This window comes from Dreissena polymorpha, chromosome 14 (genome assembly GCF_020536995.1).
Source record: "Dreissena polymorpha isolate Duluth1 chromosome 14, UMN_Dpol_1.0, whole genome shotgun sequence".
Taxonomy (NCBI): Eukaryota; Metazoa; Mollusca; class Bivalvia; order Myida; family Dreissenidae; genus Dreissena; species Dreissena polymorpha.
Window position 1 is genome coordinate 69,088,827 of NC_068368.1, and position 18,438 is coordinate 69,107,264.

The 18,438-nt window shown below is 36.6% G+C and overlaps 1 protein-coding gene across 1 annotated transcript; it reads left to right on the plus strand.

Moving 5' to 3' along the window:
• Nucleotides 1–1,290: 1,290 nt before the first annotated feature.
• LOC127857459 (heat shock 70 kDa protein 12A-like) lies at nucleotides 1,291–4,865 on the plus strand. The gene is made up of 8 exons (XM_052393854.1): nucleotides 1,291–1,453; nucleotides 1,739–1,887; nucleotides 2,122–2,201; nucleotides 2,430–2,568; nucleotides 2,721–2,871; nucleotides 3,455–3,589; nucleotides 3,771–3,979; nucleotides 4,096–4,865. Exons 1-8 carry the CDS (start codon nucleotides 1,291–1,293, stop codon nucleotides 4,801–4,803), a joined length of 1,734 nt encoding a protein of 577 aa, XP_052249814.1. The 3' UTR covers nucleotides 4,804–4,865.
• The last annotated feature ends 13,573 nt before the right edge of the window (nucleotides 4,866–18,438 follow it).

Genomic DNA, 18,438 nt, shown 5'->3' on the forward strand with positions numbered 1-18,438 from the left:
AAAGATGCACATTTAAGGCACACTAATGGACAGCTCTAAAGATGCACATTTAAGGCACACTAATGGACAGCTCTAAAGAATATGGTACTCATTCTTCATCACTGGACATAAATAAACGGCACCAACAATGTCATTTTGGATTACTTTATAATCAGGCAGTATATGCACTAATCTAAAAACAAAAGACATAACATGATTGATAATGTTCTCGCCTATGAACGGACACGGATGAATAACGTCGGCAGAGGGATGGGGGATACAAGGTTACAGCGGTGGAAAGTGATACATGTACCGAAACTCTAAATGAGTCAATATTAAATAAATAACATATATTTGCAAATACATTTTAATCTTATTGCATTTGTGATTCAAATTTCAAAAGCTTTACAAGTTTAATTAGATAAAATAGCAATTCAACTACTCAATGATTAGTATTCACCATAGAAACATAAGTAGAACAGAAAGATAAAGCAAGTATATTCAAAATAATTATTATGTAACCTGTTGCTTACACGGAATTAGATACTAGTATGGGAACAATCAAAGGATTGATACACTATCATAAGAGAACTTCTTGTTTTTAACATCGGCTAGATTGTTTTGTTTAAATTCAGTGATGGTTGAATAGACCATAATTATATAAAGCAGATCACACAATGTAAAGTCGATTAAGCTGTAATTAAATCACTAAATTACTTTATTGGTTCAATATCACGATACACTTCTATAACCTAACAGTCCCAATAAATGTAACATATATCATTTTCGGCAATATTATGTCATTGAGTATACAACGTTTTATAATTTTAAAATAATCGAACATACCCAGTAGTTAGATTCATTAAAAGTATTAATATTTGTCTGAACCTTACTTCGTTATCGTAAGGCAGTTCTATGCCACCGTTCACTTGGTAATTTTTTTTAAATATATTGTTTACTGTAAATTTAAACTTTAAACGGTTACCATCAGATGTCATACAAACATATGTCTCCTTTTAGTGTGATCTTGATATTGAGCCTTAGTGTCTGACATTCGCCTTCTGAAAGTACCCCAATGACCATATGCCAACTTTCATAAAATCCTTCCAAACATCCAAACATCCCAGTACTGGTTCTAGGCCCAGGAAATGGACTCGATAGCGTTTCAAATAAGCCTTAGGCTTTCTATGTAATCAAGCTAAAATAAATAGGTTTTATTCTACTAAACATATGAGATACAGGCGCATACAAGAATGTTACGGATGGACGGAAGTTTGTCTATTGCATAAGTCTGTATTTAAATGTACTTTCATGTGCGGACAGACAACTGGAGTTGGACATCTGGGGGTGGCGGCGATTGACTTCGGAACAACGTATTCTGGATACGCATTTTCCTTCAAGAGTCAGTTTGAAACAGACCCTTGCAACATTTCGGCTAAAACCTGGACCGGTGGACAGCTACAATCTTTGAAAGGTTCATGATTCATTTTTGGTTTGGACTTGCACACTCTGTATTGTACAAATTAAATTGGCAACATTTGTTCATTCGATGCTTGAAAAGATACACAAAGTAAAAATTCAAATGCACTAGCAGAAGAGATTTCTTATTATAACAAGTGTTTTGTAATTTAAGTACTAATTTGAGATATATTTTTTATATGCTGGAAATACATACCTTATATATAATTATAGCAAATATTGGCTTGTAATCGTTACGTCTTCATGTTGTGTTAATGACGTTTTTATTTATAATATATAGCTCCAACCTGCGTGTTAATTAAACCCGACCGTACAACTTTAGAAACGTTTGGTTTTGATGCGGAAACGCGATACAGCCAACTATGTGAGACAGGAGAGCATACACAGTGGTACTACTTTCAGAGATTCAAAATGTTGTTATGGAAAAAGGTAAATATTGCAGGCGACGTATCGTTTGTCTATAATGTACTCGCATATATCTAAATATAATCAATGCAATATAAACAAAATCCATGTGATATCATAATTTCTGTTTGCATTACTGGACGCACGTGTTACTCAAGAAGCTTTGCGATTGGATGCCTTTGTATTTAGATTATCACGTTCTTTCCATATGTATAAATTAATTGGTCAGATTAGATGAACATGTCTCATATATTTCAGGAGATAAATAAGAATTCGATGTTGGAAGACGAAACTGGAAAAATGCTCCCCGCCTTGACAGTATTCTCTTTATCGATCAGGTTCGTAAAAGACAATCTGAAGGTGCATATGGTCATACGTGCTCCGTGAATTAAGGAATATGTAGCGTATGGGCGATAGAACCTTCAATTGGAACTGTTGTCGATGCCACTACAAGCACCAATTTTAATTGTAATCAATCTATATAACATGTGTTCTGTAGCTTGTTTGACAAGCAATGACAAAATTTACTTATTTATAGATTTTATTTATGTTTGTGGTTCCAACAGGTATATGAAGGAAGACATGGAGAGAATGTCTGAAAAACAATTATGTGGCATTCATCCTGGAGATATTCACTGGGTTATCACAGTACCTGCTATATGGGACGATTCTGCCAAGAATTTCATGAGACTCGCGGCTCAAAAGGTACATTGAGAAACATATAATATACGGTATAACATTGAAAAGGTGAAATCGAAATAATTTGACAATAAAACCTTTCATGTACACTAAAAATGTAATTAAAGTTATGACTATAAGCAGGCGATTTACATCTACAAGGCCAATGTGTTTTTAAGGCTGGGATTGACAGTGCAAAGTTGACCATCGCATTAGAGCCAGAGGCAGCATCAATCTATTGCAGACATATCCCAGTAGAGATTGATGGGAATACCGGCCTTGAAGCATCCTTTAGGGTTGGCAAGAAATTCATCGTACTCGATTCGGGAGGTTAGAACATGTTTCTTAATGAAAAAAAGTTACTGTAATTGTAATATATAAACAATTTTTACTTGGTAGTGCAGAATTCTATTTCATGGAACTGCGAGGGCATTTTATAAATAGTATTTCCAATATTGGCTGTTTTTGCAATGTCAAATAGACCAGGTGTTAGGAGCTGTTTCGTATTTCATGATTCTTTACACATTGTGTGATCAATGAACGCGGTTGTTGAAGTCACACTGTTATAAATGAAACAGTGTTTCATATTCAAGTTGTTAGAACGAATTGAGATAAGGTACATCATTCGCATTTTTTGGCGTGAATCCGTTTTTGAATATGAGTGTTCTCAGTATAAAAATTGTACTTCTTAGAACTTCTCAATGAAGCAACTTCCAAATCGTGTGCATTAAAGACAAAAATGGAGATATTTTAGCACTGTGCGAATACTACTGTTAATAGACGAGTTTGGTCAAATGAGAATGTTCTGCTACATGACATTTTGCTTCATTCGTTTTAGGTCAATGGCATGCTTATTGTCATTTCTGCTTTTGTTTTATATATCCACTCACTGGCTAATTGTTAAAATGTTTAGGTGGCACAATTGACATAACAGTTCATGAAGTTTGCTTCGATGGAAAACTAAAGGAAATCTACAAGGCCACAGGGGGAGCTTGGGGTGGAACAATGGTGGACAAGGAGTTTTTAGACTTTATCGCAGAGCTTACAGGTAAAATCTCCTTATTCATTACATCTGTGAAATTTAATAAAAGCTTTAGCTTGCGTACACAATAAAAACAATCTGTTTTAACAATTGATATTGCGCTACTTTTCTAAAATAATGGATTGAACGAACATATAGTACTTTAAATTCAACGATAATTGTATTAATAGTCCAAATATTATTTCAGGAAAAGACTTACTACAACGTTTTAAGAAAGATCACATGGAAGACTATTTAGATCTGCTTCGGGATTTCGAAATTAAGAAAAGGAAGACGGATTCGAATAGTCAAGGACGGGTTACAATAAAACTTCCATTGACTTTCATGGACCTTGTGGAAGACAACAAAGGCCAAACAATTAAACATATTGTGAAGTCTTCGCATTACGCAAATATGGTACGATTTATTCGATTTATTTTCTTTAATGCAAACCCTTCGTATGTTATCATGTCATATTTATCAGGTTATGTTATATTTATAATTGTCTCCATCATCTTTAAACATTTCTGTAGGCTACACTGTCAGGTGACAAGTTCCGTTTGGATTACAACATATTCCGTTCATTCTTCAAGAAGTCGGTTGACAACATCGTATCGCATGTGAAATACTTGCTCTTTGAACAGGAAACCGCCGGTGTAGACACCATTCTAATGGTAGGCGGCTTCTCGGAGTCTCCGCTTCTTACCGACACTATTCAAAGGGAATTCCCAAGAATGAAAGTCATCGTTCCAAAGGATGCCGGCCTGGCTGTCATGAAAGGAGCTGTCATATTTGGGCACTGTCCTACCTTAATAAAAGAGAGAGTATCCAAATACACATATGGTATCGAAGCGATTGATAGATTTGATCGAAAGGTTCATCCCTTGAATAAACTACACAAAACGGATAAGGGTAACATGTGTCGCGAAATATTTGACTTAGTGGTAAAGTCGGGTGAAAAACTTAGAGTTGATGAACCCCATTTCGAAAGACGATATTCTTCTGTGAATGTTGATCAATATTATTTGTCGTTGAGCCTGTATACTACAACTAACAATGATGTAAAGTTCGTTACGGATATTGGATGCAAAAACATAGGATGTATAGATGTTCCGTTATCTGGAAAAGGAACTGACAGATGTGTCAAGGTTCGATTATATTTTGGCGGCACAGAAATAATATTTGAATGTGAGGAAGAGTCAACGGGCATCGTTACGCGTAATGTCGTGAATTTAATGTAAATGTACAAAAGTCATGAAAGTTGATCTTTACGCCTTTAAATTGTTATTAAACGTGGAGACGTTTTTGCTTTGTTATCTTTATGTCCTTAAAAGTGAACCATATAAGATTATTTGAGTCTCGTTATAGAAATTGGTTTTAATGCATGCGGGTAAAGTTTAATGTCTTATTAGCCGGCAGTCGGCACAGGGTTAGGGTTATCTGGGGAAAAAAATAAGTTAAACAAGTGAAGTTGCCATTAAAACACTTCTTTCATGTTTTAATAAATGTTTCTTATCATGATTTATCAAAATGTATTATTTGTACACTAGTAATCTTATATTTCCTCCTTGGTAAGGAATTGTGCGTAAACTACTTCTATGGAAGGACATTTGGCCCTTTTATCCGGACTGAGAAAAAATGTCTTGGTATCATTAATGATACGTGTTTGTTAACATTCAAATCATTATATTAAAAAAAATAAGTTCTACATTATTATAAGATTATTTGATCATCGTTATAGAAATTGGTTTTAATGCATGTGTGTAAAGTTTTATTCCAGATTAACTTGTGCAGTCAGCACAGGCTAATCAGGAACTAAACTTTCCGCCTAAACTGGATTTTCTCAGAGAAGAGACTTTTTTAAACGAAAATTATAATAAAAGCGGATTGTGTCGCACTTGATTAGCCTGTGTGGACTGCAAGGCTAATCGTGGACAAAAATTTCCTCACATGCATTAAGCCCAGTTTTGCTAGAACGCGGCACAAAAAGACCTACGAAATAAAAGATATCGTTTTAAGAATGCTTCTAAGTGTATGGATACGTTGTGTAACATTTTGCCTTATCGTCTGTGATCTCCGAAAACCATATTGGGCATTTTGTTCGAGTCGAAAAAGGGTTATTAAGGATAGTTGACGATGATTTATCGTTGATCATTAACTACGCGGTTTATTTCTTGCTTAAATGCGTGTATGCCATAAGTAATTGCCCATTTGCATGTTATAAACTGCCATGATTCTTAGGTGATCTGTTTAGTGTAAATACAGAATGGCATTCGCTCTGGAAAAACTGGGCTTATTTATTAAGCCCAGTTTTTCCAGCACGAGATGCCATTCTCAATAATTCATGAGCGTTTATTGCCGTACCATATTATACTGTGTAGTCCGCTCAGGCCAATCAGGGACGACACTTTTCGCCTACACAAGATTGTCCTTTAGAAAAGACTGCCTTTAAACACAAAATTCCGTAAAAACGGTCAGTAGCGTCTTTGATGAGCCTATGCAGACTACACAGGCTGATCTGAAACTACACTTTACGCACCTGCATTAAGCTCAGTTTTTCCAGAGCGTAGCTCCATTTTTCCACGAGGTTCCTATCTCAACTGACTGTGATCAGGCGTTGACTCATTACAACGTGTCTCACCGATTGTCGTCAAATGATATTCTCAACAACCATAACTCTGTCTTCTGATTAGATATCATATTCAGTATTTTCGCATAATGTGCATCCCAAAGCCTCTATTCAAATAACAAAATATTTGCTTCAAAATTGATTAATGCAGTTACCGGAGAAGAAATCAGCAAGATGTTTTGAGAAGTCTGCGTTATTAAACACGTGATACGATGATAAAATATAGTACGTATTTATTTAAACCTCGTTCTGTGAAGAGACTTCCTTGAAACGAACAATACCATTACATCATAAAATGTCGTTCCAGATTAGCCTGTATGCAGTGCACAGGCTTATCTGGGAAAACACTTTACGCACACGCATTAAAACCATTTTTCCAAAATGAGGTTGATTTCATGTTTTTTAATTGGGAGATTATATACAAAGAACAGTGTCAACATGTGTTGGAACTAATTAATCCACGGATATATGTGTATGCATTTAATGTAGCGGTATATATAATAAATACATTTTTACAGTCAGTTTACGTGTTCGTTTGTAATGTTACCATACTTTTTATGTAAAGGGATTAGTATTATTATGTTCTGAATATATTCACGCAGCAATCTAAGGGTTTATATCTTGATTGAACAGCAAATATGTGATGAAATGTAAATCATTTGGTATACCCCCATACATGAATTTGTGTGCATATTTATTCTCAGTTGCATCTCTATCTTACCTCGAACAGGACACACGTTTTTTTTTCATTTCTTAAGTACGGTCACATTGTGATCGTGTATTTATTGGTTACACAGATTCTCGCTGACTCCGTATGGTGTAATAAAAGGGTAGTAAAATAATGCATACGTATTTCCAGTATTACATCGGGCTCTGTTAGAAGCCGTGTAATGAATATATCTTTCCGAAAACCATTTTTTCTCCCACAAAAACGGAACAAAAGTAAGTTTTATGTATGTATTGATGGTTGTATATGTCCAAGACCTAATTTAATGTTACTGACTGGATATATACAAGATAATAACCTACTTAAAAGAGTACATAGTCAGCATATCACATGGTTTCGTCAATATATACGAGTATTCTGTAAGGTAATACAATTTTCATTATAAGCTCCGTAGGTTTTCATATAAAGCCAGTACCATCAAGTGATGTAACGGAAAAAGGACGATGACGATGACGTCATTAAAACGGTGAGGCTAATTTTTGAGATGTTATTTCGTTGATGCTGGTGTACTCGATTAAATAAATTTATTGCATGGCTTCGAACTGAACTCTCATGAAATGATAAAGCGTTAAAGGATCCATTAAAAGCAGTATAACTAATAATATATGCGATTATACATTATACATATCTTGCACTAACATCAACAGTATATATGTGCATAATAAGAAACAAACGGTAGTAAAAAACGCTTCTGAAAAGTGACTGGCTCAAGCGTTCAATCATTGAACAATTATATATTTGTTGCAATATACTGTTTTAAAACAATTAATTGCAAACACGTTTACATGTTTTACTGCAACAGTTTAACTCTTTCAGTGCTGGAACCGAATTTTGCAGGCCTTTGCAAACAGTTTGGATCCAGATGAGACGCCACAGAACGTGGCGTCTCATCAGGATCCAAACTGTTCGCTATTCTGATAGTATTCTTTCAAAAAAATCGAAGAAAATGCTAATTTTAGAAATTCAGCAGACGACTTTTTAGCAGACGACAAATTTCCCAGCATGCAAAGGGTCAAATGTTGCGTCCAGTGCGTGTGCATTCTTCTCATTAGTGTCATTTAATTAAAGATTCAATTGTTGTCTTTAACTTAATATTCCACTCCCTTCTATCTAAAACCCCGATCCCACCCCTCACTTGTGCGTAAAGTCTCATCCCATGCCAGTTAAGGCGGAAAGTGTCGTCCAAGATTAGCATGTGCGGACTGCAACGAATTAAGCCTCGTTTTCCAAGAACAAGGATCATAGAAGTGTGTCACGGCGTCAGGTCTCCTCCTCGCCCTACAACCCGGACCTTGGTGACACAAGCCTCTCCGCGCCCTCGTCGTGCTGATCAGACCAATTACTCATAGCATTTTTAAAATGAGTAGAGCCGTTGCAGCCCGGTGCCGGCGTATCGCAGTGCGACAGCGAGGTATGCTGAGTGTGAGTACCAGACCGTCGGTCAAATCCGTGAGTCAGCGCCGTCTGAAGCGCGTCCGGGCGTGAGGTTCGTTCCGAGTGCTTACGGAGAGACGACAGAACCATCGTGCTCGTACGGGAGCCCAGAAAACGTCGCCGGAACCAGAAGCGCCTTACTTCCGTATGCACTTGTCATACACAAATCACCTTCTAAAGATAATGTTCTTTACTAACAACGCATGGAAAAACAGTTTAAGAAGTACTAAATCTAAGACTGGGTCTCATCTGTATAGGACCTGTTCACTAATAGATTAGACGGAAAAAAAATATCGTAGATTTAGCAGCAATGAAGGAATTCAATCTAAGCCTGGTTTGAAGAGTTCCAGTCAAGGGAAAAATTAGTCAACAATTAATTCTAATTATATAACATACTTCAAAATATTTCTGATTGTTAACGTTGTTAACGTTGTTTGTATTTTTTTAGAGTTGTGAACCAACTCTATTTAAAACTAAACTTAAAACAGTTCAACTTTAATAATGATCAAATTATATTATATTAAAAGTTTCAAATTAATTACATAAGAGTAAAATTTCAATCAAAGAATTAGACCACGATAAACATTGAGAGTGTGTAGAAGTGGAGCGGTTATATAAGCTAAGATATAGACAATTGCAGTTTCATAATAATTATTATTTGGAACTCAGTGAAAACTGTATTATCAACTAATTTACATGAGGTATAAATAAACATGTCCTAAATCAACGTTCAATAAATTATAAATTTATCGGTAGCTTCTTTTGTCGCAACCAGTATGAAATACAAGGGAGGTTACCAAAGTGATAAGTTCGGAAAAGGTACATTGAACGAGTTGTAGAACATTGTCCCGTAATTGTGCATCAGAATGTCCAATCTCTTGCACGACGGTTACATTACATTCACCTCTGTGTTGGGCTCAGAACGGACTATTGTTATGAAAGCGTCTCATTCATGTCATGATCATACCAAGCGTTCATCATTGAGGTTACAGTATACTAAACAATCACTTGCACGACGGTTACATTGCATTCACTGCATTAAAGAAAACCATCTCATACCATGATATCTTATATCAGTCTTAATTCATTATTATAAAATTGATATGGTTTTTGATGTTAAGAAACCAACATACATACACACGTCGAAGCAATTCCTAACGTCACTCAATAAACATTATGTTCGATTGTTTACATATGTAAAGTGCGTGGAATGATTCCATCTGCGTAAATGGGCAATAAAATAGTTCCAAAGAGTTGCATTAAAACTCGTAAGTTTTTGCACGATTTATCGTACATTTAAAAGTCATATTTCGTAATTTAATGCATGCGATCTTAAATATCCAATCAAATATACATTGAATGCGTTTGTTCGGTTTTATCTATTTTATAGACAAAATGGCGTGCTGAGCCTTTCGCAGAGTTGTATGTGAGAGCAAGGAACGACAACTCTGCGTGGAGATTGCAGAATGTCAACTAAACTTTATCCGCTTAAAGGCAGATAACAGCCAGGTAATCAAATGTTCTCTATATTGGAGGTAATCGGTTTTTTAATGTACACCTTGTAGAAGATTTCCCAATACAGGTGCACTGACAATATCAGAAAATAGCCCCATGCGGTATATGGGAGGTAACCGCTATAAGGATTATGACTGTTTACCTGTCAGTAGTTAAAGAACATTTCCCTATACACGATGGCAGACAGTTGCCTCATTCGGTAAATGGGAGATAACCGCTGTAATGATTAGGACTGTGAACCCGGAAAGAGGTGCTGAACTTTTCCTCGTATAGGTGCACTATGGCAGACAATGACCTAATTCGGCATATTGGAGGTAATTGAGTTTGGATTATGACTTCGTACCTGGAAGGAGTTATAGAACATTTCCCCGTACAGGTGCACTATGGAGAGGTCGGGGCTGATGTTGGGTGGCACGGCACTGAATACGATGTACACGACGCCGAACAACGGTATCAACACCAGCACGAACTTGGCAGTCTTTCTGAAACAGACAATATGTATATTGGGCTCATAGTTGGCTCATCAATCTTAACTCAAATTGCTCCAATTAAAACTATTCTTTGAACATACGAAGCGTACACTGAACCCGTAAATATTCGCATGCTATTGTTCATTAAAATTGTAGAAAACAATCTTAATAAGAGTTTAACACGCTATGATTTAATTTTAAAAGACAAACTGTATACTGTTCCGCTTGCTAACTGGACCTGTATGTAATATTTAAACTAAGTATACAATGTTAAAGTTGTATACGCTTTGTTTTGGAAGGCGCGTATATCGAGATATCGAGCGCATAAAAAGATTCATAGTCCATTCTTCACGTAAATGAATGTCACAGCACAAGCGGGATTGGTGAATAGCCGTGAAGACGACACGGTTAGCTCACTCGGTAGAGCAATCGTCTTGTAAGCGGGAGGTCCAGCGTATCCACCAAATATCTTGAGCTGGTGTGTGTTGCTGGTCACGTGTATCGACCAATGTTTGTGCGCAAGCATGAAACAACAATATCAACATCAACAACAATGACACAATCAACAACTCATAATGTTTGTCCACGTATATACATTTCACTCTAATGTTAGTTTATCTTTCTAAAACATTTTTGTATATTTTTTTTCAATCTTATCAGATCATTGTGAATATACAACAAAACACACAAGTCCAGTATGTTTTCTTCCGACTTTATACAACTCATCATTTTTCATAACTATTCTTCTGTTGCTCTATTCTTTTCTCTTTAAAAAAATATATATTAGCATATCTTGTATAACATGCCTGAATTTTATTGCTTTGTACAATCACTATGTTGTATGATCATATACATGTATACATTGTATGTATTTTATTTAATAATAAAAAAAAAGAAAAAAAAAGAAAAGAAAATGTGTCTATTTGTGAATTATTCAACATAAATATCAGGTACGCTTTGAGAAAACGGAGTGTAATGCATGTGCGTACAGTATCGTTCCAGATTATCATGGGCAGTCATTAAACATGAACAGGTATCTAAAAAGGGAACATCTGTATACGAAATCATGTCCATGTGTATACAAATTGGCCTGTGAGAACGATGTATAACTCGAACGGGTCAGATAAACCAACATATAAACATTGTTGCGGAAACAAATATACGTCTTCTGAACTAAACAAGTACCAACAAATCATAATTCTCCTTAATTGCAAGTACGAGTTATGGGTCTTAAGGGGTGGCCTGAAAAAATGACCCCGGACACATATGTGAAGTTCTAACTTCATAACTTAAGTAGAAACAGTGACATGTAGGGTTTTCACGTGAACCTTCGACAAAACAAAGTGTTAAGCCTAGCCCGAGATCGATACATGTGTGAGTAATACAGGTAAAAGAATTCGATAAATAGTTTAGCAAAATGATTTTGTTCATTCAAACATTATCATAGTTTTACGCGAACACCGTTGCCGAAGGCGAAAAAATGCCACGTGACTAAGCAGAACTGTGAATGCTATTTGACCTCGGTGATAAATGTCACGCGGCTTACCAGAACTGTGACGGCTCTAGAACCTATGTCACGTGACTTACCAGAACTTCGAAGGCTATTGATCATATGTCAGATGGCTTACCATAACTGTGAAGGCAATGTGACCTTTTTTAAGTTTGGCTTACCAGAACTGTGTAATCTAAAAGGCCTCAATCACTTGGCGCACATGAGCTATGAAGGCTAAAGGAACGTAGCTTACCAGAACTGTGGAGGCTAAAGTGTCTCTGTCACGAGGCCTACCATAACTTTGAAGGCTGTAGAAACTCCGTCACGTGGTTTACCAGAATAGGACTATGAAAGCTAAAACACATACGTCGCCTGGCTTACCAAAACTTACCTTTTTAACGTGGCTTACCAGTACTGTGGAGGGTAAAGGACCTATGTCAGGTGACTTACCAGAACTGTGAAGGGTATAGAACCTCTGTCATGTGACTTATCAGAACTGTGAATGCTATTGGATCTCTGTCATGCGACTTACAAGATCAGTGATGGTCATAGGACCTCTGTCACGTGGTTTACCAAAATAGAACTGTGAATGCTATTAGACATATGTCACCTGGCTTACCAACATTTTGAAAGCTATAAGACCTCATTAACGTGGCTTACCAGTACTGTGAAGCGTATAGGTCCCATGTCAGGTGACTTACCACTGTGAAGGCCATAGAACCTCTCTCATGTGGTATACCAGAACTTTAAAGGTTAAAGGCCCTCTACCACATAGCTAACCATACGTGTAAAAGCTATATTACCTTTGCAACATGACTTACAAGAACTGTAAAGACTATTATAACTTTGTCATTTGGCGTAACAGAACTGCGAAGGCTAAAGGCCATCAACCACATAGCTAGCCATAATTGTGAATGCTATAGGACCTTTGTGTTGTTGCTTACCAGAACTGTGAAAGGCTATAGGACCCATGACACGTGGTTTATAATAACAATGAAGGCTATTTGAACTCTGGCACGTGGCTTACCAGAACTGTGAAGGCTATATGACCTATGTACCGTTGCTTACCAAAACTGTGAAAGGCTATAGGACCCATGACACGTGGTTTTCCAAAACCATGACGGCTATATGAACTCTGTCACGTGGCTTACCAGAACTGTGAAGGCTATAGGACCTCGGACAATCAACATATACGACTGTCCTTCCGTGTCAAACAGCAACGGTCGAACAGGCTCCTTAAAATAAAGAGTGAAACGGGAATGCGCGAAAGAAAACGTGAAGCGTAAATGGAAACAATTTAAAGTGAAACGTGTATGTTTTGAAATAAGCAGTGAAACGGGAATCGACGAAAAACAAATTGAAATTAAAATTCACGACATTAACAATGAAGCGTGGATGAAAAAAAATGACACGAGAATACACGAATGACAGAGTGAGATGGGAATGCACGATATAAATAGTGAGTCGGTGATACAATCAATAATCAAAGAACTGGCAGTACTGGTGTGACGATGCTTTTGAAGAGGATGGATATAAAACATCAATTTAAGTTTATCTATATCACCATAATTGTGTACATATGTTGATACGAACATTTGGGTACGATAAAAAAAATTTGGGTACGAAAATTTTGGGTACGAAAAAAAATTTGGTACGCAAAAAAAATGCGTACGAAACATTTTTGGTACGAAAAAAAGTTTAGGGGTACGGGGAAGTAGTACCCGTGGGTAACTTGACCCATTGAGCGAAACTAGGAGGCGGGTCACATTCTTGTTCATTAAGTATGGCAATACATTCAGGATGATTCTCGAAAGTAGGTATGAGCACATAGCCGGACCATGTGAGCTCAATCGTATGAGCACTTGACTATCCGAGTTCGTCCATGAACATATGGATAAGTTAACTAATAGCGAAATGACCTTATACATGTATATGCTGAAATCTAACAATCGAACGAAATATCAAACATGGTATTTACACTTAGGTGGTTGTGTAATTTCTGTTAGAATATCGTATTCAATATGTAAATTTTAAATGATTGTGCCCGCACTTGAGTTTGTTGCCTTGTTTGAGTCTATACGCGCCTAGGCTGCACCCAGTGTGTGTATTTGTGTTTTTCCAAGGTAATGAGTTACCTCCGCGCTGAGGCTGCATAATGTTGGGACCCGGAGTGTGTCCAGCACTCCTACCTAATAAGTTTAGATTGACGACAGTTTGGACGAATTTTGAATGATAGCTGCAATTTCCAGCTATTTGTTTTGTACTGAAATACTTTTTAATTTTTTATATGGTCAAATGCTGCGGGGGGGATGAGATTTTCCGGAAAAAAACAACTGTCAGGAATGGTGACCACAAAACATACAAAATATGACATTGCGCCGGGAGCGGGAATCGAACCGGTGTCGTAAAGGTGAAAAAGCGAACGTCCTTACCACTGCGCTAGCGGTACGGACAATTACGCAAAGAAATGTTGTTTTATCTATATATATCATAGCAGTGCAGTGTTTACAATTTGCAGGTTCGAAATCGTTCGCATTCTTTAGTTTTGTAATCACGTAAAAAGTTAATTTTACATGTTTTTATTCGCAATTTATTTACTAAATCGAGAACAAATATCAAACAAAATAGAGAAAATATATAGTTGTTTCATTGGTCCATAAAAATAAAATGGATGTAAAATTACTAATTTGAAATTAACGTTCTGATACACTGATTGAATCTGAATCCCCAGGATATGCTGTTCTATAAATATTTACCTTTATCAACACGAACGACAACTCTGCTAGGGGAATGTTATCAATGAAAATCAACGAGCAATCTCCTACGCAGTGGCGAATGCCAAGGGAAGTAACTGAAAAATCGAGTTATCTCAATCGGACTGGCTCGGTCTTTTACATAGGTCGCCATTGTGAAGATTTTTTTTACTGGTTATCAAACCTTGGACGCTGCTGTTCCAGTATCGTCAAAAAGGACAACTGGAAGGCACGAAATTTACATTTGAATGGAAATACACGAAAATTATCGTGAAATGGAAATGGATGAAATAAAACTGAAACGGGACTTGACGGAATAAACAGTAAAACGTGAATTTAGGAAATAAACATTTAAATAGAAATCCACGAAGTAAATAGTTCAATGAAAATTAACGAAATAAACACTGAGACGTGATTGCACGAAATAAACAGTGAGGCGGGCATGAAATCAATAAACAGTGACACGGCAATGCACGAAAAATACAGTGAACGTGTAAACGGCACCCGCTTATCAGGGACGATAATTTCCGCTTTTATGGACTTTTTGTTTAAAGTCTTTTCAAACCAAAAATAGAGTTTAGACGGTGAGTTGTTGAGTAGCCTGTGCGGACTGCAAATGTAAATATGAGACGACACTTTACGCGCATGCATTAAGTCTATTTTTCCTAAAACACATCTCATTAATCAGAGCTAACTTCGTTGTAATTCCTACGCATAAATATTCGAAATAGTGTTTTAATGTGTGATAAACAAATATAACTGACATCTTAATATTATATTTATAACAATTAATGTACAATGTTTTATGATTGCTATATATAAATAGCATTTTATGTCTATTACGCTTACTGTGTGTTTGGACTGTCTTTCACGTATACTTTGATTAGAATAATTGGAATGAAAATCAACAGCGACAGAACTGAAACAGAACAACGTTAGCATTGATTGCAAGTATTTCATTACAAATGTTTATATAACAGTTATACAAATCTCGACAGAATGCTCGTAATTATATTTGTTGAATTTAGGGGTACGGGATAGATTTTGTGGATGAAGCGTATTTTATTGAACATATTTTCTTGCGCCTGCATGAAACTAGAGCGATATAGAAAATACAAAACAAAATACGTATCTGATAAATTTAAATGAATTAACGAAAACACACGCTTAGATGCACACTGTTAACAGTTTAAATATTGAACATATACTTACAGCATTAAGAATATTATATTGTACATAAATATGAACGCGAGTTTTACTTTAAGATTTGTTTTAAGATTTTTACAAAACAATAAATGTAATATACAAAGAAAGTGAATCAACTTTACACATTTTAAGCCAATGGGCGGGGTAATATTTTTTTCGTTTATTATTCGACGCGGATCATGAAAATAGACCTCTCATTAGCACAGATCCCGACTATTTACTGGCACAAAAAAATATTAAAACAACAGGGGTCTCTTTTATTTTCTGGTGTTGAACCTTGCCCTCATTATGTTACAAACGAAGGGGTGGATATTAGCCTAATTACTGGTGCCTAACCGAGACACTTACGCCATCCGAGACACACGTATATCCGGGTACCGTGTCGCGATGTGAAGAGCGTCTTGTAGATTAAGATCTGAAGGTAAAAGCCCTCCACCAGGATCCACGTCATGGAGGCGGACAGCGTGTATACGGCCAAGGCAGTAACCAGTTTGCAATCCCAGGTCTGAAGTAAAATTAAATATAACAGCTAAAATAAAGGCATAAAATTCCACTGAGCGATGCGGATTAATAAATAGAGTCGCGTTCTGGGCTTAATGCTTACAAGATTAGCCTGTGCAGTCCGCAATAAAGTTGATTAAGCCGCGCTCTGGAAAAACGGGACTTAATGCATGCACGTAAAGTGTCATTCCAGTCCGCACAGGCTAATCATGGACGACACTTTCCGCTTTTATTGAATTTTTTGTTTAAAGGAAGTCTCTTCTACCTGAAAATCCAGCTTAGGCGGAAAGTGTCCTCCCTGATTAGCCTGTGTGGACTGTATATATGGAAACATCCTGCATGCTGATCAAAGCGTTGACGGCATATGAATATTGTAGACACTTGGGGAGAAATCATAAATGTTAATAAAAGTGCTGAGAGCTTAAAAATACTGAAAGCGAGAAATCCTGAATGGTGATCAAAAGGTTGAGAGCATAAATAGACTGGCGAGAAATCAATCATGAATGCTAATCAAAGTGCTGAGAAACTAGAAAGACTTTGGTCGAGAAATCCAGAACGTTGATCAAAGCGCTGAGAGAATAGAGTATGACCATACAGATACAATTACTGAAAGACACATTCTACAGAAGATCAAATTACTAATAGTGTAGAAAAATTGTACTCGAACTATAATACCAAGTTTGTCTATGCGCTAATGGCGTAAAACACACACCGCGAAATCTCTTGAACGTTTTTTAAAGTGCAAAACAACTCGGTTCCTATTTTGGGCAGTATACCTTCAGTTTAATTTATAAGCATATCACTGAAACAAGGAATACCTCATTCGAGCCCCAAAATAACCATAAACACTCTTTAAAAATTCATACTTCCAACGTATATAGCTAGATGCCTTAAAACGAGAACCGGAATAGCTACAAGGACTGTGAAGCAGTTTTAGCTGTGTTCATCGCCCCTTTTAAATGGTCCAAGTTTTACTTTTATAACGTTAACATATCTGGAGGAAGTGTACTCATATACAGTTTTATTTGTCATTAATGTGTTTAAAAAGCAAAAAGATTCCGACTTCATATGATTTAAGTTATCATTTGCAATAAGATGAATGTATTCTCTCTGAATGTACGATGTTACAACATTAAGTTAATGTGTAGATGTACATAACCTTTTTTATCCAATTTAAAAACAAGTCCAGCCCAAATTTCCACCCTTACTAAGACCCCTATAACCGCGCTTGCTAAGATAGATTAAATATCGCAAGATCGCGAATGCATACCGGTTGACTAGGGGCTATATCTAAACATGCTGAGTAGTTCGTCCACCCGCCAGAAGCGTTGTATGTCGAGTGGCGAAACCAACTACCATCAGGCTCGCAGCGCCGCGTCGCTATTGCTGCAAAGGTTTTCAAAATAAATGTCCTATCTTTATGAACTTTTGATATTTAAATTATATGTAAATTCGATATTGGCTCTCGTAGATTTGCAAACGACGCATAGATAGAAAATGCTGCAAGTTCACATATTTAATAATTTGACAATAACAACTTGCGGAAGAACAATTAGCACATCACTTGAAAACCACTATTAGAAACATGTGTATCACAGGCAGGCACAACTCCGTTTCGTGCAAACGACAGTAATTTGCAAACACCTGGATAAAAAACATTAAACAAGCCAGATTAACCCATTTAGCTTAGCGTCTAGAAAAAAAGGCATTGCCAAACAGCGTAGACCCAGACGAGACGCCGCATGATACAGCGTCTCATCAGGGTTTGCGCTGTTTGCTTAAAGGAATTTCTGTAAGAAATATTCTATATATAGAAATAAATATACTAGACATCCCTAATTTTCGAAATAAATTGATCCAATTTAAAAGGATGCGAGAGTCAACTAGGCATAAATGGGTTAATAGTTCATGTACCCCGCGCTCAGACATACATTTAGCTATCATACAAAGAGACATGTCTAATATATCTCTTCACATGGGCAGACACATATTTTAAATATGTAACGCCTTTGGGACATATATCTGACAGCAGTTAACACCCACTTGCACAAAGCGCTGATACATGCGCAATACCTGTATGGAAACTGAACCAACTTCACGCCAAAAATAACCCCTTTAGTTTTTTTTAGAACAGAAGTTATAGATTTAA

Bases quoted from the DNA above. Each gene is read 5' to 3' on its own strand.
- LOC127857459 (XM_052393854.1), top strand. From the start codon at position 1,291: ATGTGCGGACAGACAACTGGAGTTGGACATCTGGGGGTGGCGGCGATT. The intron at 1,888-2,121 runs GTAAATATTGCA...CATATATTTCAG, and splicing joins AAATGTTGTTATGGAAAAAG to GAGATAAATAAGAATTCGAT. The intron at 2,872-3,454 runs GTTAGAACATGT...TAAAATGTTTAG, and splicing joins CATCGTACTCGATTCGGGAG to GTGGCACAATTGACATAACA.